Here is a 27,035-nt window from a genome sequence, read left to right as displayed (position 1 = left end):
CTACTCAGAGTAGGGCTAGCACTGCATACAGCCCGTTATTATTATTGTGCCAGCCAACGTGTGCCTGTACCGCCTAGCCTTCTAGCATGGGCAGAAACTCAGCCAGGAAAAGACTGCACCTGTTGGCTCTCTGCCTGCCTAGCCCGTTACGAAAGGCGCAGTAGACAAGCTGCGCGCCAGACAAGCTGCGCGCAGCGTGGAGGCGGAGTCTCTCAGCGGAACCACGACGGCAGAGCGGAGCCAATCCACGGGATGGAAGGGCGGGGCCCGGCGTGAAGCCGGCGGGGGCGGTGCTTCAGCCAACCCAGGCCCGTTGTCAAGATGGCGGCCCACTGGGCTGAAGAGTGACGGAGATAGACGGGACTGTGCGCGTGCGCGCAGGTGGGCTCCGGGCTGGCAGGTGAGACAGTGGATCCGCCATGGACAGGGGCAGTCTATCCCCCAGGGCCAAGCCCTAGAGGCAGAGCACTGGGGCGGGCGAGGGGTGGGGCGGGCAGGAAATTTGTGCTTCTTTCCTGATGAGGAAGTCGGGGTGAGGAGCACATAGGGGCGCGGGGTCTTTTCTCCATTCGCTCTCACTGACACCCACCCCTTTCTCTCTGTATAGATAAGTGTGGATTAGGGAGTATTCTCTCTGTATAAATGTAATACTGTATTTAAGGACGGCCGTGGTATGGTCTTGCCCTCTCTTCATCTCACATCTTTATTTCATTGCATTGCTATCCTACCCTTTTCTCCATGGAGCTCAAGGTGGCCTACCTCATTCTGCCCCCACAACAACCCTGTGAGGTAGGCTAGGCTTAGAGGCAGTGACTAGCCCAAGATCACGCAGTAAGCTTCATGGTCGAGTGGGGATGCAAACCCTGGTTTCCCAGGTCCTAGTGTAAGTCTCTAACCACTATGGCATACTTCTGTATTTAATTTGTATCCCGATTCTTCCTCCAAGAGGTTTGACAGCAGCGTACATGTTTTTCTTCCTGTTCCCCCTTTTCTGCTCACAACAACCCTGTGGGGCAGGCTTAGGCTGAGAGGTGGCCATTAGCCTGAGGTTATCCAGTGAGGTTCACAGCCCAACTAGTTATAGTTCAACACTCTAACCCAGACACCCCCAAACTGCGGCCCTCCAGATGTTTTGGCCTACAACTCCCATGATCCCTAGCTAACAGGACCAGTGGTTGGGGAAGATGGGAACTGTAGTCCAAAACATCTGGAGGGCCGAAGTTTGGGAATGCCTGCTCTAACCACTGCACCAAGCTCTCCCTCTGTTTCCCTGTGTCCTTCCAATCCACTCTGATTGCTAGCTGACAGAGAGGCTACTCTTGCCAGAACTCTGAATTGATTACCTATTCACACCTGTGACCTGTGAAAGTCAGCCAACCTCCTAGTCTACCCTCACTGGCAGCAGCCGCTCTCCAGGGCTTCTGGCAGGAGACTTTTTCTCAGCCCTTCCTGGAGATGCCACCAGTGGGGATTGAAACCGGGACCTTCTGCATGCCAGTCAGGTGCTCTGCCAGTGAGCTGCTGCAACCCTGTCCTTGGTTCACATCTGTCCATCTTGTATGCTTCCAGGCACTGCTGATTTGCTCCCACGCAAGGGGAGAGTGGGGAAGACGGCATGGATTTTTCCAAGTTCCTGGCTGATGATTTTGAGGTGAAGGCCTGGGTGAACGGGGTCTTCCGAGCAGTCCAACAGGAGGCCCCGGGCAAGGTGGATGCCCACGCAAACACGGTGGTGATGAAATTGCAGCTCTTTATCCAAGAGGTCAACAATGCCGTGGAAGGTGATGGCGACTTAAGGAGGCGCGACTTGGGGTTCCAGGGCAGGAACTTAGTAGCTAAACTTAGTAGCTAAACATTAGTTTCAGCAAGCCAGCTGTGAAGTCCAATCCCACCTTGACAGCACAGTAATATTGTATGAATTTGTCAGCATGGATGTCAACTGATTAAATTATGCAACAGACTTTTACATAGGTTGACTTAAAAATAAACATTTAATCTGATATTTGTTCTATAGGTGTTAATAAGTTTTTCACCTTTTCAAGATGCAAAGACTGTCCCATCCCAGTGCAATTGTTTAAACAAGTTAGTTAATATAATACAACACTTTTGCATTGCTGTTTCTGGTGCAGCCACAGAATGTGGAAGCTGGCCAGTGAGATGCTTATTTTAAGAAATTTTATTGCAAAAGAATGTAGGGGAAATGGCTAGTTTCCTTAGGAGTTCTGTGGCACCTTAATAAAGAGTAAAATTTTTGGTGACACAAGCTTTCATAGGCTGAAGTCTGCTTCTCAAATGTGTTTTCCCCCCAACTTGGATCCCTAGATGTCTCTGTCTTTGGGATTCGGAAATCTACACTAGGGTTTTCTTCATGAAAGGACCAAATTTTTGGCATGTAAACGCCTCTTTGGTGATTTACTTCCTCTACAATACATGATCTAATCAAACTATTACAAACATATACTACAGTGCTCTTGTGAGAAAACCCAAAATTCATGTTAGAGTTTTAACACTTCTGTGGGAATAAAACAATGGCTTAAATGTCCCTATATAAAATGGGGGGGGGGGTAGATGGAAGAAAGATCTGCTGTATTCTAACTATGGACCCCCACCTAGCTTACAATTGTTCCCAATCACACTCTGCTGCTTAGCCTGAAATCCCATGCATACTGACTTATAAGAACTCAGAGCTTGCTTTTGATTAAATGTACATGAGTTCAACTTGCAAAACACGTTGAGCATTTCTTCCACAAAGGATGTGCTGAAATGCAGCCTTTAGCTTTAATTTGAAATACTAACTATCTTGCAAAGATGTTTTACCATTTAAATTGCTGGTCAGAAGTAGAAAGCTTATCAAAGGAAAGGATAGAAGTGTTCCATCTTCCTTTTTTAAAATCCTTCTACATGCTCTTTTATTTCTGTTTCCCTGTTTCCATAATTAACTTGGCAAGTGGATTAATTGGAGCTTGGTTTTGTGCCCGTTGACCCCTATTGCAATACTCAAAGGTAGCAATTTTTCAGTTTGCTGGGTGTTTTTAGATGAGGTGGGAAACGGATGAAAACAGGAGAGGAAAAAGCTGAGGGATTCTTTGAAGCTTCACACTGAGGCCACTCACACCACAGAAGAGGAAAGCAGCTTGGTTGACTTTAAAATTTAAAAATGCAAAGTCTTTTTTGTTGGAGAGTAGAATGAGCCGAGTCTTTCTTTGAGAAGTTTTTCCAGTGACATCCTGCATAGCAGATGTTGTGACTCGCAAATAATGAGCCAGCTAACCCATCCTGGTGCCTTCCAGCTTTTGGGGGCTACAGTTCTCATTGGCCCAGTCCAGCACAGCTGTTCACTTATCAGCCTCCCAGCATCACACAGCTGTGCTAACTAATGGGAGTTACAGTGCAAAACAGCTTGAGAACTGTAGATTAGGTAAGAGTGGTCTGCAATGTGACATAGTGTGCTGCTTTAAGTGACTTGGTAAGTGCAGAAGTCTTTCCAGCCAATCGCTGAGCTTCTGTGATGTCATGGAAAGACACCATGTGCTTTAACTGGTTGTGCTGAAGATGCTGACTATAACTGCAGTGGGTGAGAGAAGTGTGGAGTGCCAGTTTAGCTGGAAGAGACACATTATTCCAGAAAGCCGATGAACAGGTCAGAAGTGAGCCTGCAAGGTCATTCTGGATGCTCAGAAACGGGGGATCCGAGAAGTCAGAATGCCTCAGAATTTAAAGTTGCTGTTCAAATCCTTGTATTTCTAGCCTTCAATGCTGTGTTGAATTGCTTTGTCCCCACCCCTGCTTTCCCTACTTGATGATTCTTCTCTCCCCCACACCCTGTCTTCTGGGGGCACAATTCCTCTTTTTTGCCCTGCTTCTGGACTCTCAATAAGGAATCCCTTCTCCTTTTTTACACCAAGCCACTGAACCTTTTACCTTTTACTGAATCATTGACGGTTGCCTTTCCCTTTCTGCAGAGACAAGCCACCAGGCGCTCCAGAGCATGCCCAGAGTTCTCCGGGAGATGGAGGCCTTGAAGCAGGAGGCAACCTTCCTGAAGGAGCAAATGGTCCTGGTGAGGGAAGATATTAAGAAGCTGGAGCAGGATACAGCCCAGTCGATGCAGGTACTTGGTCCTCTGGCATGGCCAGGCGGGCTGTCCTTTTCCTGGAGTAGCTGCAGGCTGGCTGCAAGAGGCTCAAGCGTGAAAGGGGTCAGCCCAGTGTGGGGAACTGCCAGCCCTCCGGCTATTGTTGCTCTTCGACTCCCATCATCAGCCCTGACCATTGGCTAAGCTGGCTGGGGCTGGTGGGACATGGAGTCCAAGAACATCAGGAGCACCACAGATGTTTCCCTACCCTTGCCTGAAACCACGGGGCAAGCCAGTTCAACACCCGAACTCGCACCTCGACTCTGCTCATGGCAGTTGCTGCTTCTGGCTGCCCCGTTGGTATGTACAGTATTGCAAAAGACTGAAAAGATAAGAAGAGCAGAGGAGCCCATCTAGTCCAGCATTCTGTCCTCGCAGTGGCCAACCAGATGCTCCAAAGGCATAGCTGTCAAGTTTTCCCTTTTCTCGCGAGGAAGCCTATTCAGCATAAGGGAAAATCCCTTAAAAAAAGGGATAACTTGGCAACTATGCCCAAAGGGAAGCAGCTCACAAGCACACCATAAATGCAGCAGCAAATTTCCCTGGGTGCTGTTTGCAGCAGCTGACATTCAGAAGCATTTGCTGTCTCCAACAGTGGAGGTAAACCAAAGCCATTGTGGCTAGTAGCCAGCCTTCCGCTCCTCAGTGAATTTATTAACCCCTTTTAAAAGCCCTCAAGGTACCTTAGGTTCAGTGGCAGCCATGCCTCTGAGGAGCAGACATTGGGAGACAACAACAGGAGAGGGCTCTTTGTCTCCAGTGTCTTGCTTTAAGGCTTCTTAAGGCTGTTTGGTTGTCTCACTCTGGGAAACAGGATGCTGATCTACACAGCTTGCTTCCCACCCCCTGGTCTTTCCCGGTGGGCTCTCCTTATATTCTTTAATGGTAGATGGAACCCCTCCCCCCAAATCCCTGAATTGTGCTTTGTTATGCAGCCAAATTTTTCGGTTTCTAGTTGGTTATGTTTTCAACATTCATTAGTTATTTAGAAACAGCCCAAGAGAGATGTGTAACTCACTGGGAGTGTCTTTATCATTAAAATGAAACAAACCAACAAAAACAAACCAACTGTCACTTGCAAAATTAAGATGCGACACAAGGCAGGTTCCGCTGTCATCTTTTGCAGCTCTTTCTGCCTCTTTTCCAGGTTTTGGTCAAACTGGATCATGTGAAATCCAGGATGCAGCTGGCCGCCGACTCTCTCCAGGAGGCAGACAAGTGGAGCACCCTCAGTGCTGACATCGAGGAGACATTTAAAACACAGGTATGTATATATTCTCACATGGCTACAAAATGCACCTCACCTCTAGAGGTCAGCCTTTGCCAACCTCTTGCAGTGCAGATGTTTTGGACTGCAGCTCCTAGCAGCCCCAGGTGCAGCTGGATCAGGCCAATGGCTCATCTAGTCCAGCATCTTTTTCTCACAGTGGCCAGCCAGATGCCTGTGTGAAACCAGCAAGCAGGATTTGAGCACAAGAACCCTCTCCCCTCCCGTGGCTTCCAGCTCTGACTGGAAGGCAAAGTATTGCAGCTCTGACTAGAGGCAAAGAAGAGCCGTTGCGATTGATAGCCTTCAACCAGGCACTGGTCAGCTAGAGAGCAAGAGAGATCTTTGAGCTGCTGCCTGGGGAAACAGTTTTGTTTTTTTAAGCCATTGAAGGAGACTGCTGGGCATTTGTCTGGGTTGTCTCTGCAGCCAGTGCACTTTTTCTGCTTCTCTGCTACTGAATTGTGTAAGATGCTGGGATGGCAGAAGAATCTCATGTGCTTTCAGGGTTGGTTGAGTTTGGAACTCTGCCCCAGTTCTGTTTCTGCTGCTGGTTGGTTATCCTCTTTGGCTTCTTCTCAAGCAGGAACTGTGCATGGTTATTTCTTTATAAATGGACACCATTTTTCGGGTTCCACCTCCCCCCCGCCCTGAGCAAAATGAACTGTCGAGGTTGTCCTGAACTTCATATGAAAGGGGGACAGAAGTGTGCCTTGCGGGTGTGGGGTTGCCAGACTCAATAGTGGACAGGACTTCTGTGCCTTTAATTGCCCTGCTCTCTTTTGAGTCTGGAAACCTTAAAGAGAAACCAGCAGACCCTTTGTTTAATTTCCAAGCAAAGGGTCTGCTGGTTTCTCTTTAAGGTTTCCAGACTCAAAAGAGAGCAGGGCCATTAAAGGCACAGAGGTCCTGTCCACTATTGAGTCTGGCAACCCTATGTGGGTGGGATGTGCAAAACGTGCTTGCTGGGCAATTCCGATGACCAAGTGGTGGTGTTCTTTTCTGGTTCCAGGACGTGTCTGTGATTTCAGCCAAGCTGACCAGTATGCAAAGCAGCCTGGCAGTCCTGGTGGACACGCCGGACTATTCGGAAAAGTGTGTGCACCTGGAAGCGCTCAAAAACCGGCTGGAGGCCCTGGCCAGCCCGCAGATCGTGGCTGCCTTCAACGCTCAGTCTGTCGGTGAGTCTGTGGCCTTTGGTCCTATTATTCATTTATATACCCTCTTTCCTCCTCCAAGGAGCTCAAGGTGACGTACATGGCTCTCCCCGTCATGTAATCCCTACAACAACCCTGTGAAGTAGGATAGGCTGAGAGACAATGATCAGCCCAAGATCACCCAGTGAAATTCATGGCTGAGTGGGGATTCGAACCCTGGTCTCCCAGATCCTAGTCTGATACTGCCAGGGTGGTCCAACTAGGCCTTCTTCCCAAAGTCTAGTTAGTGCTTTCCCCAGCTTTGGGAAGGAGGTGGGAGGGCTCCAGGACCCTGCCAGAGCCTTGTGCCTCCTTCTGAAAATCTGGCACCTTGCTTGCTTGAAAATCTGGCACCTTTGGGAAGGCAAAGGGAGGGATGGGTGGGAGGTGTCAGATTTTGACCTCGCTCCCCCATCCCATGCGACAAGGCGTTGTGGGGCCCCGGGAGTTCTGTGTCAAAGTACTCTTCAAGCCCACTTGATATGAAAAGACGGACCACCCTGCACTGCTATGCCACACTGGCCGTGTCTAGGCCATGTCATGCTGTCCTCTGGCCAAGGAGTGTGGGTGGGGTAGAGATGCCTCTCATGCCACAAAGCTGCCCCAGGAATTGTGTAGCACAGGCATCCCCAAACTGCGGCCCTCCAGATGTTTTGGCCTACAACTCCCATGACCCCTAGCTAACAGGACCAGTGGTCAGGGATGATGGGAATTGTAGTCCAAAACATCTGGAGGGCCGAAGTTTGGGGATGCCTGCTGTAGCAGGTGGCTTGTCAGTGGGTCGTGACGGTTGTTCATGTTTGACCTTTTTAATTGTTTCTTTCCTGGGAGTTCCGTTCCACACCATCCTTTCGACTCAAGTTCTTGTTTTAAACGGCTCATTTCCCCTGAGTATCCTAGATGGGGGCATGCTATAAATTAAAGAACTGTAGAAATCCATTGCAGATCCTCGGCAAACTCTTCAATCACAACTGGATCACTTGGAGCTCTTTTAGGGAGCCACCAGGAGGGGGCACCCTTGTACTGAACATGAGGCTTTTGCCTGGCCCTGAGAGGCTGAGCTTCTTTCCCTCCTGATCTAGCACAGCATTTCCTGCTTTTATGTTTGGCCCAGAGATTACCTGTTCACTTGCCCACCCCCTATATACAAACCCACACATGTGGGGGAGGGAGTGGAGTGAAGGGGAGTTGGGCTGGATTGTCTACAGAGAAGCATTTTTGAAGGGAAGCTCTGCTCTAATTTGCACCTGCAAGTTTTGGGGGGACTTTAGGAAATGAAAAGAATTGCTGCAGCTGCTGCTGCTGGCAACTTGGACTTCAAAAGAGGATTAGGCAAAGGATTCTGTGCTTCCCGCTTGATCTGAACAGGAGGCTGACTTCTCTCTCTACCCACCTGCTACCCCAAACTTGCTGACTGAAGCTCTTTTGCCTTTTATTAGATCAGGCCCGCCTTTTCGTCAAAGTCTTCACTGAAATCGACCGGATGCCGCAGCTGCTGGCTTACTACTACAAGTGCCACAAGGTACTCCCTTCCTCCCACTGAAACACACAAGTTGCTGTCTATCCCCACTGCCTTCCTCTGGGTCAAATGAGGAAGATTGGCCCCTCCTTTGTTCTTGCAGACCTGAGCACCACCTGCCCTGTTGCTTGGCCAGCCTTGGGGAGATGGCAGATCACAAAATGGGGTGGTGGTGGGGGTGGCAGGGGGTGCTTCTCCTTTACCCTTGGCACCCAGGTCCACTTATGGCATTTTGGTTGCTGAGGGTTGTATCCAGCTAAGTTCTGCTCAGAGTAGACACCCTGAAGTTAATGCACCCTAATTTTTGTTGGTCTACTCTGACTAATGTTTGGTACAGCGCCATGGCACCTCTTGCTAATTCACAAGCCCTGTTGGATTGGGCCCTCATCGGTCAGATCTGCTGGTTCCCTGCTCTGCTACTGCCCATGTCACACAAAATCCTGTTTCCTTGTGGCAAGGGACAATCAGGATGGTGCCAGTCCCCTGTCGCCATCCTGGCTTGCCCAAATTCCCGTTGCCTCTTTGCACCTCTTTTTCCCAGGTGCTCTTTCCTGCCCTTCTGTTTTTAGTGCTAAAACTGCACAAGCAACAGTTTGGAGAAACACCAGGGGGCAGGCAAGGGTGGCACTCATTTGCCCTCTTCTCTCCCCCCCCCCCCGCTTGTGTGTCTTCCAAGAGCCTTTCCTGCCCCTTCCTTTGTGATGCCAGATTCCCATCACCCATTGGGCAAGAGTTATGCAACGCTCTTGGCAGAGGGAAGGGGTGCATTCTGGGTGGCAGGGCTGACCTTAGCTGAATAATCCTCTCTCTGGGCCGTCCTTCCCTGGGACACAGCCAGTTCAGCAGCCGGGCTGGAGCTGGACTGAGTGGTGTTGGTTTCATCCCTGGTTCCCAGTAACATACCAGTTTTAATTAAATGGACAAGGGAGCCAGGGCCTCTTCTGACATCCTTTTGTGCTTGGGTGTGTGTGGTTTGCCCAGAGTGGCAGGTGGCTCCAGGAATGCTCCCTGGTCTCCAAGCTTTTAAGGGGCCATGTGCGCAATGATAGCCTCAAGCGTCTTTATTTGAACGGTAGTCCTTGCAGCAGTTGCTGTTTTATCGGATTTCCACGTAAGCATCCTCAGGCTGGTGTGTGGCCGTGTCTCATTAGGTCCACGCAACAGCCCTGTTAAGCAACTTAGACCCAAGGCCACCCTGTAAATTGAGCTGATGGATGAGCTTTGTTTACATTGTGCTTATTACATTTCCATCCAGCCTTTCGCCCAAGGAGCTCAAGGGGGCATACATACTTCTCCTCCCCCCCCATTTAATCCCCACACCAACCCTGTGAGGTAGGTCAGGCTGAGAAGCAGTGACCGGATCAAGATCACTCAGTGAGCTTCACGGCCAGGTGGGGATTCAAACTCTGCTCTTCCCAGTCCTGACACTCTTAACCATAACATCTGTTTTGCTCAAAGGCAATCTTGAAGGCAGTCCGCTGCTCTTGGGGTGCAGGTTATAGAATCATAAAAATGCGCTGTTTTCTAGGGCCACTTTTGTTCTCCATGTCATTCTGGAAGAACAAAACTCAATTATTGACTCCATATGGTGCCACCTTGCTGTGGGTTAAACCACAAAGTCTAGGGCTTGCTGATCAGAAGGTCGGCGGTTCGAATCCCTGCAACGGGGTGAGCTCCCGTTGCTCGGTCCCAGCTCCTGCCCACCTAGCAGTTTGAAAGCACGTCAAAGTGCAAGTAGATAAATAGGGACCGCTCCGGCAGGAAGGTAAACGGCGTTTCCATGCACTGCTCTGGTTCGCCAGAAGCAGCTTTGTCATGCTGGCCACGTGACCCGGAAGCTGTCTGCGGACAAACGCTGGCTCCCTCAGCCTATAGAGCGAGATGAGCGCCGCAACCCCAGAGTCGGACACGACTGGACCTGATGGTCAGGGGCCCCTTTACCTTTATGGTGCCACCTATTACACATCACCAAGCAGAGGTGCCACAGAAGCAATCTCTTGTGCAAATGTGACCCTGACATGTGTCCTCACCCTCAGGTGCAGCTGGTGGCCGTGTGGCAGGACCTGTGCCAGTCTCCCCTCCCCTTGGACCGGCAGCTGACGGAGCTCTATGACGGGCTGCTGGGGACGTGGCACTCACAGCTGCAGTGGGCCACGCAGGTATGGCCATGGGGCTGGCTGGCTGGCTGGCTGAGGAGGGGCTGGGCCAGGCAGGGGGGTGGAAGAGTTGGCCACAAACCAGGGTGGTAGGGGTTGGGAGTAGGTCTGGTCCTGGAGTGCAACTGCTTCTGAAGCTGCTCTATCTCCTTCATCTCTTTGAAATGCAACCGAGTTGCTCAGCTGAGCGGTTGCAAAATGCGCACTTCGTTTATGGCCTGGCATATCCCCTCCAGGGTTTTCCCAACCAGCTCGTGTAGCTTGGCTGGATTTTAGTTCGAAGGAGAGTTTCCTTGCAATTTTTTTTAGCATTTTCATCTTGATAACGGAGGAGGCCTTGAATGCAAATCGGCTGTTGCAGCCATCGGTTTTTCAACAAAAAGATTCCGCTGGTGTTTTTCTGTGTATCTGTAATTGCATTGGGCAGGTCTGGGATTTTGGTGTGTGACGTGGATGCCAGCATCCTGGTGGCATCCTCTGTTGTATGTTCGCTCAGATATCAGATATATATTTTTAAAAAGCAGGTTTCTGACGCTAGTGGCTGCGGAGCCTCAGAGGAGTCTCTGAGGAAGGTTGCTCAGTAGGGGATTCTGACTGGCGTTCCTCCACAACTCCTCATCCTTCTCTATGACAAACAGGACCAGATGAATTACACAGTGTGGGCATTTCTGCATATGTCTAAAATCGAGTGGGGGCAGGAGAGGTGGCACTAATTTATTTATGGTATTTATACCCCTTCTTTTTCTCCCAAGGAGCTCAAAGTGGTGTTCCTAGTTCGCCCTCACCCCATTTTATCCCCACAACAACCCTGTGAGTTAGGTTAGGCTGAGAGGCAGTGACTGGCCCAAGTTCACCCTATGAGTTTCATGGCCAAGTGGTGGGATTTGAACCCTGGTCTCCTAGGTCCCAGTCTGACACTCTAACCACTGCACCATACTGGCTCTCATTTGTATTTAAGTGCTGTTAGCACTTAATTGTAGCTGTCAGCTTCCCTGGGAGCTAAAGCTGGCTGAGAAGCAGAGTATAAGTTAGGGACAATAGGAGGCTGCAGTGACCTCTTGTCATGCTTCAGATTGTCCCTCTGGAGCCCCCGTATCTCCATATTTCTCACAGGTTGCACACACTGGTTTGCAGGTGAGGCTTTGTTTAAACCATAGTTTGTTGAACAAACCATGAGCTCTGTCCCACTTTTGGTGGAACTGGCCCTGTTACTGATGCCACGTCTTTTAGTATGGCTGCACCTACAACTTTGGAACGCCTTGCCTATGAACACCAGGCAGGAGCTTTCACTGCAATATTTTTGGTGCCTGCTAAAAACATTCTTGCTTAAATGGGTCTGCTTGGGTGTTTTAGAAAGTTCGTCTGCTTTTAGGCTACTGTTATTTTCGCTTTTTATCTTAATTGACAATTTAATTGTTTTATCCTTTTCGTAAACCACTTTGAGGTTATTATTATTTTTTAACAATCAGCCAGCATATACATGTTACGAAATAAATAAATAAACGAATGAATAAATGCAGGACTAGATATGGGCCATTGGCCTGACCCAGCCACAGGGCTATTCTTATCTCTGGGGAGAATACATGCCCATATTGGGGGAGGCTTGTGCCTGTAGCAACAAGGCAGGTGCAGTCCCTGAAGGGAACCGTTTGCAGCAGCAGCACCTGTAGCATAATAGCAAGGGTCCTTGCGATATCTTGGAGGCTCAGCTAGTTTATTGTGGCTGGAGTTTCAGGAGGCTGCTGCCAGCTTCATCAGATTATGCCGCTGGAGCTGGCCTTTCACCCATGAAGGAGAAAGCTGATGTATATCTCTTGTACGTTGAAGGCCTCTTTATAGCAAGGAGCCCAGAGGGAGTTCTCAACCCACCCCACCCCTCTCTGGGTTTGTGATAATCATGGGTTCTGTCGGCACCATACATCTGAAGCACATTTGGACTACAGTGGTACCTTGGTTCTCAAACAACTTGGAACCCAAACACTGCAAACCCGGAAGTAAATGTTCCAGTTTGCAAACTTTTTTTCAGAAGCTGAACGTGCTCCGTTTTGAGTTTTGCGCTTCTGTTTTGAGTGTTATGCTGAGTTCTGTCTCTTTTTGCTATTTATTTTCCGTTTTTGTTTTTGCGGCTCTTTTTGTTTTGTTTTTGTGACTGCGTGGAACCCAGTTCAGCTACTGATGGATTGATTGTGTGACGGCAATACTTTGTTTATTGCTTTCATTTTATGGATCAATGGTCTCAGTAGATAGTGAAATTCATGTTAAATTGCTGTTTTAGGGGTTGTTTTTAAAAGTCTGGAACAGATTAATCCATTTTGCATTACTTTCTCTGGGAAAGCGCACCTTAGTTTTGGAACACTTTGGTTTTGGAAAAGACTTCCGGAACGGACTAAGTTTGAGAACTGTACTTGAAACAGCTGTGGCTTCCCCAAAGAACTCTGGGAGCTGTATTTTGGAAAGGTAGCTGAGAGTTGTTAGGAGGCCCCTTTTCCCCTCTCGGAGCTGCAGTTCCCAGTGTGGTTAACGGTCAACCCCTCTTCCCAGGGAACCCTGGGAATTGTAGCTCTGGGAGAGAGAAAGAGAAAAATTGGTGTGTGTGTTTGTGAGTGAGAGAGAGCGAGTGAGAAGATGCTGCTATAGATCCCAAGTTGCTTCTGAACTGGCCAATATGTGCAAATATATAGGATAATATTTCATCCCTTTGGCTGTGGAAAGTGTTGTCAAGCCTGTTGTGCTTGTGTGCTCCACATGGAGTGCAGGAATCTATAAAATGATTGTCCAGAGAGAGGCTGTTGGTTTGGGAACTGCATGTATGTCACAACTACCATCAGCACCCTCCCATCTTTTAACAGCGCCTGGTGAGTCTGCCAGCCTTTGAGACCAGCTCTGGATCGGCATGTCCTTGTAGTTGATGGACCCTCCAGGGTTTCCTTTTCTAGCTTTTTTCTACCTTTTTCAAACAGACAGAGATGCCTCCAGCCATAGGGGGTGTCGTTCAAGACCCCTGCTTTGCAGGTTCAGGTGCCAGGTGCCAGGTTCAACCCTCAATGGCATCTCCTGGTAGAGCTGTGAAAGAGAGGCCCCTGCCTGAAATCCTGGCGAGCTGCTGCTGCTGCCAGTCAGTGCAGACGACACTGAGCTCGATGGAACAGTGGTCTGACTGCTTTAAGGAAGCTTCCAGGGTTCATTCATTCACAGACAGGTCCACCGACTGCAGCCTCCGGTCTCATCCCCCGCCTCCCCTTCCTCCTGCAGGTTTTCAAGAACCCCCACCAAGTCGTGGTTGTCTTGCTGATCCAGGTGCTCAGCGCCCTGGTCCCTTCCATCCCCGTCTGCCTCAGCACTGCCATGGAGCATGCTGGCCCTGAAAGCAGGCTGAGCCGCCTCCTGGGGCTGTACGATGCCACGGTCTACTTTGCTCGTGGCCTGGAGGTTGCCATGTTGCCCATCTTGAGTAAGTGCCCTCCTCTTGAGCCATGCCTGCTCGCGTGTTGTCCCGATCCATCCCTGTGCAAGTCCTCTGAGTACATTGCTTTCTTTTTCTCCTTTTTTATATTGTTGTTTGATTTTTTTAATATTAAAGAAAGACTTCGAATTATAATGAAGTAAAGTGATACAGAGGGGGAAAGGGGAAAGTTTTTCTTTCTTTCTTATAACATCTTTGTTCTCCTTCCCCCCCCTTCCTTTTTCCCTTTCCCCTTACATATATATATTCTTACCGGAATGCAATTTGTTAGCATTGCATTGATGCCATTTATCGGTTACATAACATTTGTACCAAACTTTGTTTAACTAACTTGAGCGGTGTTGACACAGTTCTTAAAGTGTTTGCTGAAGCCGAACAGTTCTGATACTACCTTGAGTAAATACATCTTCGCACTTGTTGCTTTCGACAAATTCTTGTAGCATCCCAGCACCCTCCTGGAACAGGCGGCTGCTTTGTTCCCACCCAGCCGCATGGGGGTGGGGGCGGGGGTGGGAAGGCAGCCTTTGAACCTCCTCTGAGTTGCCGGCCTGGGCTCACTTGCTCTTGGGTCAGGGGTGGGGAACCTCCTTCAGCCCAAGGGACTCAGTCTGTCCTGGGCAATCTTCCGGGCGCCACATGCTGGCGGTGGGCAGGGCAGACCTTTCTCCCTCTCAGGCTTAGATGCTGCCTCTGCATCATCTCAGCTCTGGCTGGCAGCGGCAGCAGCAGCCTGTCCTGGTGTCTGTGAGGAACTCACTGAAGACTTCTAGTCAAGGAAGGCTGAAAACACAGCGCCAAGAGCATGTGGATGTCTTCATTTCCCTCTCCCCCTGGGGCACCCTTCCCAAGCTGGGTGTTCAGTTTGTTTGATTTGCAGCATTTTAAGGCCCCACAAGGCAGCTGGCGTCACGTCGCCATCATAAAATAAAATGTGTGCCATGAAAAATGCAGTTTCCTTCTGTGCCAGGACAGTGTTCCTTCTGCCTGCCCTGCTCATGTAGGCCTTTTCAGGAGAGGGAAAAATTGGGGTACATTGGGCTGTGCCAGGAAGGTGCCAAAGCACCCTAACCCACCCCTCCCCAGGACAAAGGAGTTGATGAAAACTGGGGGGGAAGAGTGGGGAGCTTCAGCCAGGCATGCAGTGGGAGCCAGTGTAGGACTCAGAAAGAGCTGGGGGGGGTGGAGGGAGGGCGCCTCTTCTGGGGTCTAACAGGGGGAGGGGGCAGGGAGTGTGTGAAAATGCTTGTAGTGGATTAAAGGGTGGTTTTTTTTTTTAAGGACCTGTCCTGGGACTTTTGTGGTGGGAGGAAAAGTGTTGGGGGCGAGTGCTGTGATGCTCTTTCCTTGAGCTTTTAGGGGAATGCAACTTGGTGAAGGTGACAGAGCTGGTGGAAGCTGTCTATGGTCCCTACAAGCTCTTCCAGTTGCAGTATGGAGCCCTGGAGGAAGAGAACCTCCTCATCCAGTTGAGCGCTGTCCCCTTGGTAAGGGAGCCCTGCCTGCCTGCCTGCCTGCCTGTTGACCCCGAGGGACCCTCAAGGAGCTTTGAGCTCCCAGCCCCAGCAACCAGCATGGCCAGGGGGCAGGGATGATGGCTGGTGTTGTGGAGGGCACCACATTGGCTGACCCTCCTGTCTGTGAGGGGTGTGTGTGTGTGTGTGTGTGTGTGTAACCCACTTTTCTAACAACAACAAAAAGTGCAGTGCCAAGAGTCATTGAAACTGATGGGTGGGAGTTGTAGCCCACGATGCCAGGAGGGCACCAGGGTGGGGAAGGCTGGTTTGACCAGCTGCATGCACAAATGTCCAATAATAATAATAATAATAATAATAATAATAATAATAATATATTTATACCTCGCCCATCTGGCTGAGTCTCCCTAGCCACTCTGGGCGGCTCCCAATTGAATATTAAAACAATACAGCATTAAATATTAAAAGCTTCCCTAAATAGGGCTGCCTTCAGATGTCTTTTAAAATTAGGATAGCTACTTATTTCCTTGACATCTGATGGAAGGGCATTCCACAGAGCGGGTGCTGCTACCGAGAAGGCCCTCTGTCTGGTTCCCTGTAACCTCACTTCTCACAACGAGGGAACCGCCAGAAGGCCCGTCATAAGGGAGGTGCCATCATCTAAAGCCCACCCTGTGATGTACAAAGTGAACGTTGGAAGATTCAGGACGGAAAAAGTGTCCTTCACGCAGCGCATAGTTAAACTATGGAACTCTCTCCTACAAGAGCCACCGACTTGGGTGGCTCTGAAAGAGGATTAGACATTCATGGAGGACGAGAAGACTATCGATGGCTCCTAGCCACGATGGCTGTGCTCTGCCACCACAGTTGGAGGCAGCAATGCTTCTGAATACCAGTTGCTCGAAGCCACAGAAGGAGAGAGGGCTCTTGTACTTAAGTTCTGCTTGCTGGTTTCCACAGGTGTCTGGTTGGCCACTCTGAGAACAGGATGCTGGACCAAATGAGCCATAGGTCTGATCCTGCAGGTTCTTCTTAGGTTCTAAAGCAAGAGGGCCTCTGAGCCCCCTCATTACTCTAGTCCAGGAGGGCTTTTGAAGAAGCCCACCCACCATTCCTGTAGGCCAGGGCTTCTGAGTCACCCCTTGCACTGGCAGCCGAAGCCTCTGGCTGTTTTTGCTCCCTGAACTTTTCCTCGGGGGTATTTGCACCGCTGAGGTGCTCTGCTGCCTTTGGAGGGTGTTTATCTTGTGAAAACACCTGTCAGGCTACTTAGGTCCAGTCCTACCTATCCTGCCAGGTGAGTGATGGCAGAGATAAACCTTTCCCCCCTCCAGCTCTTTTTAAATGCTGAGGGCTTTTTCATTTTTGCTGGATGCGTTGGGGAATGATGTAGGCTTCTGGGTGTGACTGGAAACCTTTGCTTTGATTTCCTGTCTCTTCAGTACCAGGTGGGATGGTGCTCCTTCTTGAGGGGGGTGTATCCCCCTCTTTCTTTCTCGGAATGACTTGTGTTCTGTGGTTGTGCAGGAGCACGGGGAGGTCATCGACTGCGTGCAGGAGCTCAGCCACTCAGTGAACAAGCTCTTCAGGTTGGCCTTGGAGGCTGTGGACAATTGCCTCAAGCTGACGGACGGCTTGGGGGTAGGAGGCCTCCTCAAGGCCCTGCGAGCCCTTTTCAACAAGTGAGTCCCAAGGAGCTGGCTAGCAAGTCAGCTGTTATTTCCCTCCTTCCTTCCTTCCTTTGATGGACATTTGAAGCTTTCCCTGCCATTGACAAAGGAAGCTGGATTTTGTCATTCTCTGGAAGTGAGTGCCAGTCCACCTGTGCATCCCCAAATGCGGATGTGAGCAAAGGATTCAGCCTGCCAAGAACCACAGGGTTGCTGGGGGTTTGATTGTTCAAATCCCCTCCCAACATAGTTCCTGGCTGCTTCCCGTGACAATGAGAATAACAGATGCCTCCTAAACAGTGGGTTGTATTCCAGCAGGGTAGACCCATTGAACTTGATAGATGTGACTGAGCTCCACTCAGGGCAGAACTTAGCTGGATGCAATCCAATGGGTCTGTGTTATTCTGCTCACACTGGGCAATATGCGAAAGCCACAGAGTCCTGCTTTTTGGAGGGGGGGGGGGGAGAGAGTTTTAGCACAGAGAAGATGCAAGCCCGGTTATTTGGGTTGTGGGATGTGGCTTCTTGCTGCCCTGATCACCCTGCTTCCCCTCTCTCGTGATGGCTGCCCTGCCTGGAGGGTTGGTGCTCAGCTCTCGCCCTGTCTGGTGGTGATGTAGATTTCTGAGTTGTCTTCTCAAAGCAACGTATATGCAAGTATTAAAAACACATGAAGAAATAGAAACGTACCAGTAATGTGACCCTGCCATCAAAGATCATAAACTGGCATGGTATTCAGTGCACCATGACCTTCTGGCTCTTTCTGCAGATACACCTCTGACTTCAGCAACGCCCTCCAGTCAATCAGGAAGAAGTGCCAGTTGGAGGACATCCCTTCCGATTCGCTCTTCCAAGAAGACTGGACCGCTTTCCAGAACGCAGTCCGGTGAGAGTGGGGTAGCAGCTTATGAAGGGTGCTGGGAATTGTAGATCTGGGGTGGGTAAACTACAGTTCCCAGGATTATTGCAGGGCGGGGGCAGAACATATTTTAAATGTATGGTGTACATACAAGCTGGGAGCAGATTTAAACATAATGCTGAGCCCCCCCCCCCCCGGCAATACCTACCCACTAATCCCAGCTCCCCCCTAATAACCTGAAGGGTTCAGACCACCCCAGCACACACCACATGGAGAGAGCCAGGTGCATTGCAGAAGGCCTTTGTGCAGTGGTGGAGGAAGGGGGGTGCGGGCCACCCCAGGGTGGGGTGACAAAATGTCAAAAGTGGTGTTTTTTTTTAAATAGTAATAATAAAATATTGGGCTCATGAAACTTTTTAGTTCAGTCAGCAATGTAACAAAATGCTGCTGGCACTGGGTGCCACACCGTGGGGGCTGGCACTCACAGCGGGGACTGCAGCATGCCCGAGCCATGTGTCTCTCCTGAGTGTGACATGGTGGCTTGGGCGCCTGCAGGCTCTGCGCTGCCTGAAACGGAAGCATGGGGCTTGTGCCTGCCCACCGCCTCTCCCTCAGCCGCCCAGGGGGAGGCGGCGAAGAGGCTCCACGCAGCGCGCCTCGCCCAGGGCTGCAGGACGCGCACGCTGAACCGGGCACCAAAGCGGCTAGCTACGCTGCTGCATTTGTGGAGCTGATGGCTACAGGTTGCTCAAGGAACTGAGCCAAGGCAGATGTTGCGGAGGAAAGGGAAGAACCTTCAAAGTCGTTCCAAGCCCCGTAACTGGGCAGAAGTTAATAAGAAAATCCATCCATTGATTCTTGGGGGCAACTCTACTCCCCCCCCCAACCCATACCCCAATAAGCTGCTTCTAGTTGTGTACAGACAAATGACAGCCACCGAACTGAAATGACTTTTGAAAGGTTAGTGGGAGATACAGATATAAACAGCTGCTGCTGGGCACAATGGCTAGGTTCTCCCTCTGCCATTGGATACAGCATGAGAAGGAAACAGTGTGTCCACTCTTTTGGCCACTTTGAGAACAGGATACAGATGGGCCATGCAGGGTTTTCTGATGTTTGCATGATGGGAATCGCCTGTCCCACATGTCCCAGCATCCTGTTCTCACAATGGCCAACCAGATGCTCAGACAATGTCTGCTCTCGCTTGCCATTGGTGGCAGCTTACAAATGCTATGGTGTCACGGGTGCTTTTCTCTCCCCCAGGATCATCGCCACCTGTGGGGAGCTCTTGCGCCAGTGTGGAGACTTTGAGCAGCAGCTGGCAAACAGGTGATGTCTTCTGTGCAAAGTTTGGGTGGGCTTCAGGGGGAGCGGGGGTGCCAGTCACCTTGTGACAGCTGTCGGTTGTCTGTCATGCTAAGAGTGCATCAGATTCCGTGCAGGATGTAAGATCTGGAGGTCTAGGTGGGCCTTGACTTGTTGGGGTGGTGGTGGTGGTGTTTGGCTTGGGGAGGGGGGAAGGATCTTTCCTCATGGAGGGGGCTTCAGCTCCATTTCCCTCCTGCCGTTTGCAGGATCCTCTCCGCCACAGGGAAGTACCTCTCAGACTCCTACAGCCCCTGCAGCCTGAGCGGCCTCCAAGACCCCGGCACAGAAAAGCAGAGCCCCCTCAAGAACCCCTGGCAGGAGCACAACTACCTGCAACAAGAGAGCCCTGCCGAGTATGCTGCCCTACTGGAGACCCTCTACACGCTCAAGGTGGGGCTTCTGGCTGGCTGCTGGCAGAACTCTGTGCGTAGGGGGCAGACTGGGCTCCTCCTGGCTCTGAGCTGTCCCCCACACTTTGGTGGATGGGGAGATGCAGAGAGAGAGAGAACGTGCCATCTGGAACCAGGGTGTGTGCACACGCCATACATTGTAAGTGCATTTGAAGCACATTCCCCCCCCCAAAAAAAAGAATCCTAGGAACTCTAGCTTTTCAGGGCGCTTTTTTATGGAACCGTACTTCTGTGAGTTAAACTGCGGAACTCGCTGCCACAGGAGGCAGTGATGGCAGTGATCCAGGCAGCTTTAAAAGAGGATTGGACACATTCATGGAGAAGAGGGCTATCGATGGCTACTAGTCAGGATGGCTATGCTCTGCCTCCACAGTTGGAGGCAGCAATGCTTCTGAATACCAGTTGCTGAAGATCACAGGAGGGTGTGTGTGTGTGTGTGTGTGTGTGTGTGTGTGTGTGTGTGTGCTGTTGTGTTTGGGTGCTACTTGCAGGCGTCCCACAGGCATCTGGTTGGCCCCTATGAGAACAGGAGGCTGGGCTAGCCGGGTCATTGACCTGACTTAGCAGGGCTTTTCTTATGTGAGAAGTAAGCTACAGCTCCCAAGGGTTCTGTTTTTGGAAGGGGAGGATGTGCTTTAAATACATGGTGTACCTGCAGCCCTGAACCCTCGAGGCTTCCTTCCCTGCCGGTGCTTTCCCACGCTGCCCTGCTGCTTGGTCTCTGCCTATTCCCAACTCGTTCCAGGGGAGGGGACACAAGAAGCTCTGGTTACAGCTCCTCCCCTGCAGCAGCCTGTTTGCTTTTCCGGGGGCCTCTTTGCGGCACTCCTGCCCCCTTGCTTATTTTCTCACGGGGGTTTGGGACCTCTTGCCGCTCAGGGCACGTGCCTGCTGAGGTCACTCGCCCCGCCACGTGCCTGCTGGGTGTCGAGAGCCCCGTGTGCCGGCTCTGCTTTCCGGGACTGCCGTGCCCTGGCTGGCCCCAGTTGACCCCTCTTTTGCTGTTGAGTTGTTTCTTTGGGAAGGGAAGGGCACTCTTCCCGCGGGGACGTGGAGAGAAGCCAGGATGGTTGCATGAACTGATGACGGGTGGTGGTGAGGGAGGGAGCGTCAGGTGGCCCCAGAAAGGGCCCTTCTCAGTGCAGCTGCAAAAGAGGCTGCCTTATGCCGCACCGTGTGGGCCCTTTTGAGCAAGTCACACATAGCCAAGCATCTCCTGCTTGGCTCCCAGCAGCTCTCCATGGTGTCAGGAAGGAGGGGAGGGGAGGGGTCAGGGCCGGCCCTGTGATGGGACAGAGTGAGGCAGCCACCTCAAGTGGCAGATTTGGAGGTGTGGTGAGCGTCCAGGCGAGATGCCACCTTCCCAGTACCACCCATGCTAGCCAGTCACCCTCAGGTACAGTGGAAGACACTGTCCTTTCTCTCATATTGGAGTCCAATTTAACTGTCAGTCCAGTTGGCTTCTGTACGTGCCTTGGGGGAGGGCGCCACCTTGTCTTTTGCCTGCACAAGCCCCCTCCCCGCGAGCCTGAGAACCAAGAATCCTTCTGAAGAGGCTTCATTGTACGATGGGCTCCAGAGGTCAGGTTCCGTAGGCAAAGCAGATGCTCAGTGTTGGCTCAAGGAAGGACCACAGTAGCTCAGTGGCTAAAAGACCTGCATTCCTTGTAGTAGGACCCTGGTCACTGGCATCTCCAGGTAGGGGTTTTTTGGGGGGGGGGTGTGTGACTTTCCTGAAACCCCAGAGAGCTGCTGTGTTGACAGTACTGAGCTAGATGGACCAGTGGCCCCTGGTCCTCAGGGCGCACGAGACTCACCCAAAAATTGGTGGCATTGGTAGGGCTGAGTCTGTCCTGTGTCCTCCGGCCTTGACTCCCTGACTCCCCACCCTAGGAGAAAGGGACCAGCCACAACCTGCTGTCAGCCTCGCGCTCGGCCCTCATGCGCCTCAACCAGCTGGCCCACCAGCTGGCCTTCGACTCCGTCTTCCTTCGCATCAAGCAGCAGCTCTTGTTGGTTGCCAAGATGGAGGTGAGCAGCACCTTGTGAGAGAAACTGCAATGGGTGCCTCCAGGTTTAGGGTGGGTGGGGATTCCTGTGATGAGGAGTGGCGGGCTTGAGGAGGGGGGTGGGGTGGGGCAATCTTTCCAATAAGGTTGCTGCGTCTCAGGGAGAACCTCCCTGCTCAATGGGCTCCCCTTCCAGCCATCATGCCGGTGCCGCTCTTGGTGCCTGCGTGGCTTCAGCTGTCTTTTTCTCTGCTTTGCTGCCTGCCAGAGCTGGAGCACCAGTGGCACTGGGGAGATGCTGACGGATGAGCTGCCCAACTTCAGCCTCACGCCCCTGGAATACATCAGCAACGTAAGGTCGTGTGTGTGTGTGCGCGTGTGCGCATGGGAAACAGACAGACAGGCAGGAAAACACAAGACCTGCCCTAATGCTAGTTCTGTCACCTCAGAAAGAATACTGTATGTAGTGATGCACACGAGTCAGGGAGTTAGAATCATAGAAACACCATCAAAGCGTTTCCTGCTTGGCAGGGGGTTGGACTGGATGGCCCTTGTGGTCTCTTCCAACTCTATGATTCTATGATTCTAAGCCTCCGCTTAAAGACCTCCAAAATTGTTGCAAGTGAGCTGTGCGAGGAGCAAACTAGGCAGAGCCCTTTTTATTGGCACAAATGCCCATGTGTAGGAACAGTCTGACGTTTAGGGCTTTTACATCATGAGCTGACACGTATGTTTCCTCTGACATAAGCGAGACTTGCTCCAAGCCATGCCTTTGCAAAGGGAGGCAAAGGTCACAGACAGGGCATGGTAGACTACTGAGAAAGCCAAAGGTGAGAGTGAGGGCATGACGTGCAAACAGTGCGGCTTACCTGGGGGGGAAGTGTGCCTCACCCCCGAAGGTCAGGCTGTGGCCTGCCAGGCGGAAGTGTGCCTCACGCCCGGTGGTCACTGCTTCACTGTAGACTTGGAGAAAGCTCAGGGAAAGCACAACCAAAATGATCAAGGGGATGGGGCCATTCCTCTATGAAGAAAGATTGCAGCATCTGGGGCGTTTAGTTTGGAGAAAAGGCGAGTAAGAGGCAACGGGGTGGAAGTTTATAAAATCATGTATGGCATAGAGAAAAGCTTTTCTCCCTCCTAACACTAGAGACCCATGGATATCTAATGAATGTTGGAAGATTCAGGACAGACAAAAGAAAGTCCTTCTTCACACAGCACATAGTTGAACTATGGAACTCCCTCCCACAGGAGGCAGTGATGGCCACCAACTTTAAAAGAGGATTAGACAAATTCATGCAGGAGGAGAAGGCTATTGATGGCTGCTAGACACAATGGCTGTGCTCTGTCTCCACAGTCAGAGGCAGCAGCGCTTCTGAAAACCATTTCCTGGAAACCACAGAAGCAGAGAGAGTGCTCTTGGGCTTGAATCCTGCATATGGGTTTTCCACAAGCATCTGTTTGGCCCAGGAGGCTAGACTAGAAGGGCCATTGGCCTGATCCAGCAGCTCATCTTCCGTTCTTACTACATTTAGAATCAGAGGCAAGATGCTGAGTAACCCATTGCTGGGAGTTGAGGGTGTGCAGAGTGCTGCTGTTGCACTTGAGTCCTGCTTGTAGGCTTCTTCCTGTTGGGGTGTCTGGTTGACCACTGTGGGAGCAGGAGGCTGAACTGGATGCCCCACCCCCGGCCTGATTCAGAAATACTTTTTAAAAAACCAATTACAGCTGTTGTTAAATATGTATCATGCTGCACCTGAAATGCGCAGATAATTACTTAGTCTTCGGTTCTTAGACTTGCATTTTGCAGGTGTTTCTATTTTTTTGTGTGCTTTATGGATATTATGCTATGTATGTACCCTGTGTTGTTTGTTATGTTGTAAACCAGCCTTTTTGACACAGAGTGGTGTGTAAACTTCTTAAATAAATGAATGTGTGACGATGGCGCGCCCTCTGTTTCTTCCTAGATTGGCCAGTACATCATGTCTCTGCCTCTCCACCTGGAACCGTTTGTGACCCAGGAAGACTCAGCTCTGGAGCTGGCATTGCATGCTGGGAAGTTGCCCTTTCCTCCAGAGCAAGGTGGGGAAAGGCGAAGTTTTGAAAGGGGGCAGCTCTCAGGATTTCCCACAGCTGCCTGTGCTGCTCTTTTCTTTGCTTGAATGGTCCAGGATTACCTCTCCACGAATCCTGTTGTCGACTGTGTTGCTCCCGAGGCAGGCCAGGCAGGGATAGATTCATAGAACTGCATTCTTGGAAGGGAACCCAAAGGCCATCCAGGCCAGCCCCCTGCAAGATAGGAATTGCAGCCCAATAATCCCTGACAGGTGGCCACCCAACCTCTGTTAAAAAACCTCCAACAAAGGAGATCCTGCCAGTTTCTGAGGTCATCCGTTCCTTTGTTACAGCCCTTACTGCCTTAAAGTTCTTCCTAACGTCTAGTAGGAATATCCTTCTTTGCCATTTGAAGCCATCGCAGAAAACAAGCTGGCTCCATCTTCCCTGCAGATATTCCCTTCGGATATTTGAAGGTGGTTCAGTTCACCAGGCTTATTCCAGTATGGAGCTGGACAGCTGTGCCTGGAGCTGGGCAATCCTACATCACTCCCTTACCCTGGCCAGGATCAGGATTTGCCTTCCTTTGGAATACATCCTTGCCTCTTCACCCCTCACTTCGTGAGCATTGGGTGCTGGGATGATGAGAAGGGAGTAGGGAACCCGCCGCACGGCTCAGCCCAGGAGTCTCTGCCGGGGAAACATTAGCAGAGCATGACTAATCTTGCCTTTGTTACCCATGGGCTGGGAAGGGGTGTGTGTTGGCCGTGACCATGTTCTTGGCGCTCAGCCCCTTGTACAAAGGCAGCTGCCTGTGCGTCTCAGGGCGTGCAGTCTCCCTGGACCAGATCTGTCTGGGAAGACTCTGGCACTGGCTAATGGTGTAAAGGGTTGGAAGATGTTCCCTGAGATGTTCCCTGAAGCCAAATGGGCTGCTGGTGCCCCAGGATTTTCCCTTTTGGGGAAGGCTGTAGTAACTCAGTGGCAGAACATCAGATGTGCATGCAAAACCGCCCAGGTCCCAGGGAATGTCCCCTGCCTGATACCCCGGCGAGCCATTGCTGCCAATCAATGTCGGCAATACTGAGCTAGATGGGCCAATTTTCCGACTCAGTGTAAGGCAGTCTACCCTGGCACTAGACTTCTGGGTATAATTTAGACCAGGGGTAGGCAACCTAAGGCCCGTGGGCTGGATGCGGGCCCAATCACCTTCTCAATCCGGCCCGCAGACGGTCCGGGAATCAGCGTGTTTTTACATAAGTAGAATGTGTCCTTTTATTTAAAATGCATCTCTGGGTTATTAGTGGGGCCTGCCTGGTGTTTTTACATGAGTAGAATGTGTCCTTTTACAGTCATACCTCGGTTTAAGTACGCCTCGGTTTGAGTATTTTCAGTTTAAGTACTCCGCGGACCTGTCTGGAATGGAATAATCCACTTTCCATTACTTTCAATGGGAAAGATCGCTTCAGGTTAAGTACAGACTTCCGGAACCAATTGTGTTTGTAAACCGAGGTACCACTGCATTTAAAATGCATCTTTGGGTTATTATGTGGGGCATAGGAATTCATTATTATTTTTTTCAAAATATAGTCCGGCCCACCACATGGTCTGAGGGATAGTTCAGCTCACGGCTGAAAAAGGTTGCTGACCCCTGATTTAGGCTGCTGTTTGGATTCCAAAATCCTGTCCAGGTCCTCCTGGATGCCAGGCATTGCCTATATGAACTCTGTCTGTAACTTGTTCTTTGTGATTTGTCTCCCTCCCTTCCGCTGGAGGTCTTCTCCAGAGCCGTACTCTGCTAGCCCTTTGGAAAGAGCGAGAGATGAAAGAAGGGTCGGCCAAAGGTTAAAAACCTGCAGGTTGCTTGTGGTTTGGGGATTTTCGCTGCAAAAGAGCAGCGGTGTGTGGATTGAAAGCTCGCAGCCTGCTCGGCGGTGCCCCAGCAGGACAGGAGTGGGTGTCTCCCCTGCTCTTCCTCTTCCTTACATTGCCTTCAGCTGAGCAAATGCTGGAACTCAGGAACCATCATGCTGTTGGTCTTTCTAGATCAGGTCATCTGCACGAGCAGCAGTTATCCAGGGTTTCCTTCGGAGAGGGGACATTCTCAGCCCCACTTGGAGATGCCATTGGGGATGGGACCTGGGACTTTCTGCGTGCAAAGCATGGGTGCTCTTCCCCTGAGCTATGACCCCTTCCCCTCACAGGACCATCTGGGGAGCCCTAGTCCGAGGTGGGCCTGCTGCAAATCTTCCTCGGCAGGATAGTGCAGGGGCACCGGAACTGGTGCTGGGGACAGCTGGTGTCCTTAGTGACGAGGGCTGCCACTCTCCTTCTGGCCATAAAACATTTCATTCACCATAAACACCTCCCTTGTTCTCTTAGAATGGCAATGGTGCCCACCTGAGAGGTGCCGGAACTCAGTTCTGGTGACTTCCAATTGACATGCTTCTCTCTCTCCCCCCACACCCCGTCGCCCCCAGGTGATGACCTCCCTGAGTTGGACAACATGGCCGACTACTGGCTGGGCTCCCTCGCCAGAGCCACGATGCAGACATACTGCGAGGTCATTCTCCAGATCCCTGAGCTCACCCCGCACTCCACCAAGCAGCTGGCTACGGATATCGGTAAGGGCGGTTGCCTCTCTGCAGAAGGGACATGGTGGTTTCTCTCTGGCTAGGATCCAGGAGGTTGTCCTCACAACCTCTATTTCTTTATTTACATCCTATCCCATTCTTCCAAGGTGGGATAAATGGTTCTTTTAGGTCAGGTTGAGAGAGAGACTGACTGGCCCAAAGTCACCCAGTCAGTTTCATAGCTGAGCAGGGATTTGAACCCTGGCCTTCCAGTTCCTGGCCCAACACTCTAACCACTATACAACACTGCCTGTCAGTGAAGATCCCCTTGGAATCTCCACCAGGACAAGGATTTTGGCTACCACCTTGTTGGGGCTCACCCCTTCCTCTGGGTGCAGTTGTCAGCTGCTTTGGACAAATCGGGGCTTTGAATCAGGCCGAGGTCTGCTCCTGACCGATCTTGTGCCTGGCTGTCAGGACTGAGGAGGGGACTGCCTGGCCTCTTTCTTTTCCCTCTGACCAGCGTTTGGCCTTGCAGATTACCTGGCCAACGTGATGGATGCTTTGGGCCTCCAGCCTTCCAAGGCTCTGCAGAATATGGTGGCTCTCCTGAAGACCAAGCCTGAGGACTACAAGCAGACGGCCAAAAGCTTTCCCCGTCGCTTGGCCACCAGCATTGCAGCCATGAGGGGCCTGGACTACTAAACTCCTTGATTGCTCCTAGCACAAAATTCAGAGTCCTAGACTGGTGCGTGGAGGCTTGGAACTCCTTGCAGGAGGACAGACTGACTCCTTCCCAGGTGGAGGAATGCTGTTGAAGCGCAGAAGAGATGTGGGCACTTGCGAGGGTTTATCTGTAAGTAGCTCAATAAATTTCTTAAAAGAG

The 27,035-nt window shown here is 51.1% G+C and overlaps 1 protein-coding gene across 1 annotated transcript; it reads left to right on the top strand.

The window, feature by feature from the left end:
* The first annotated feature begins 280 nt into the window (after positions 1 to 280).
* COG7 (component of oligomeric golgi complex 7) lies at positions 281 to 27,035 on the top strand. Its single transcript, XM_035130742.3, has 18 exons — positions 281 to 400; positions 1,570 to 1,781; positions 3,963 to 4,111; positions 5,283 to 5,399; positions 6,415 to 6,583; positions 8,038 to 8,120; positions 10,154 to 10,276; positions 13,526 to 13,724; positions 15,093 to 15,220; positions 16,736 to 16,890; positions 17,648 to 17,764; positions 19,001 to 19,066; positions 19,312 to 19,495; positions 21,409 to 21,546; positions 21,793 to 21,876; positions 23,489 to 23,603; positions 26,057 to 26,200; positions 26,688 to 27,035. Exons 2-18 carry the CDS (start codon positions 1,616 to 1,618, stop codon positions 26,852 to 26,854), a joined length of 2,304 nt encoding a protein of 767 aa, XP_034986633.3. The 5' UTR covers positions 281 to 400; positions 1,570 to 1,615; the 3' UTR covers positions 26,855 to 27,035.

The sequence above is a fragment of the Zootoca vivipara genome, chromosome 13 (assembly GCF_965207765.1).
Source record: "Zootoca vivipara chromosome 13, rZooViv2.hap1.1, whole genome shotgun sequence".
Taxonomy (NCBI): domain Eukaryota; kingdom Metazoa; phylum Chordata; class Lepidosauria; order Squamata; family Lacertidae; genus Zootoca; species Zootoca vivipara.
Note: the sequence above shows the minus strand (reverse complement) of the source record. Positions and strands in the feature narration are given on the sequence as shown.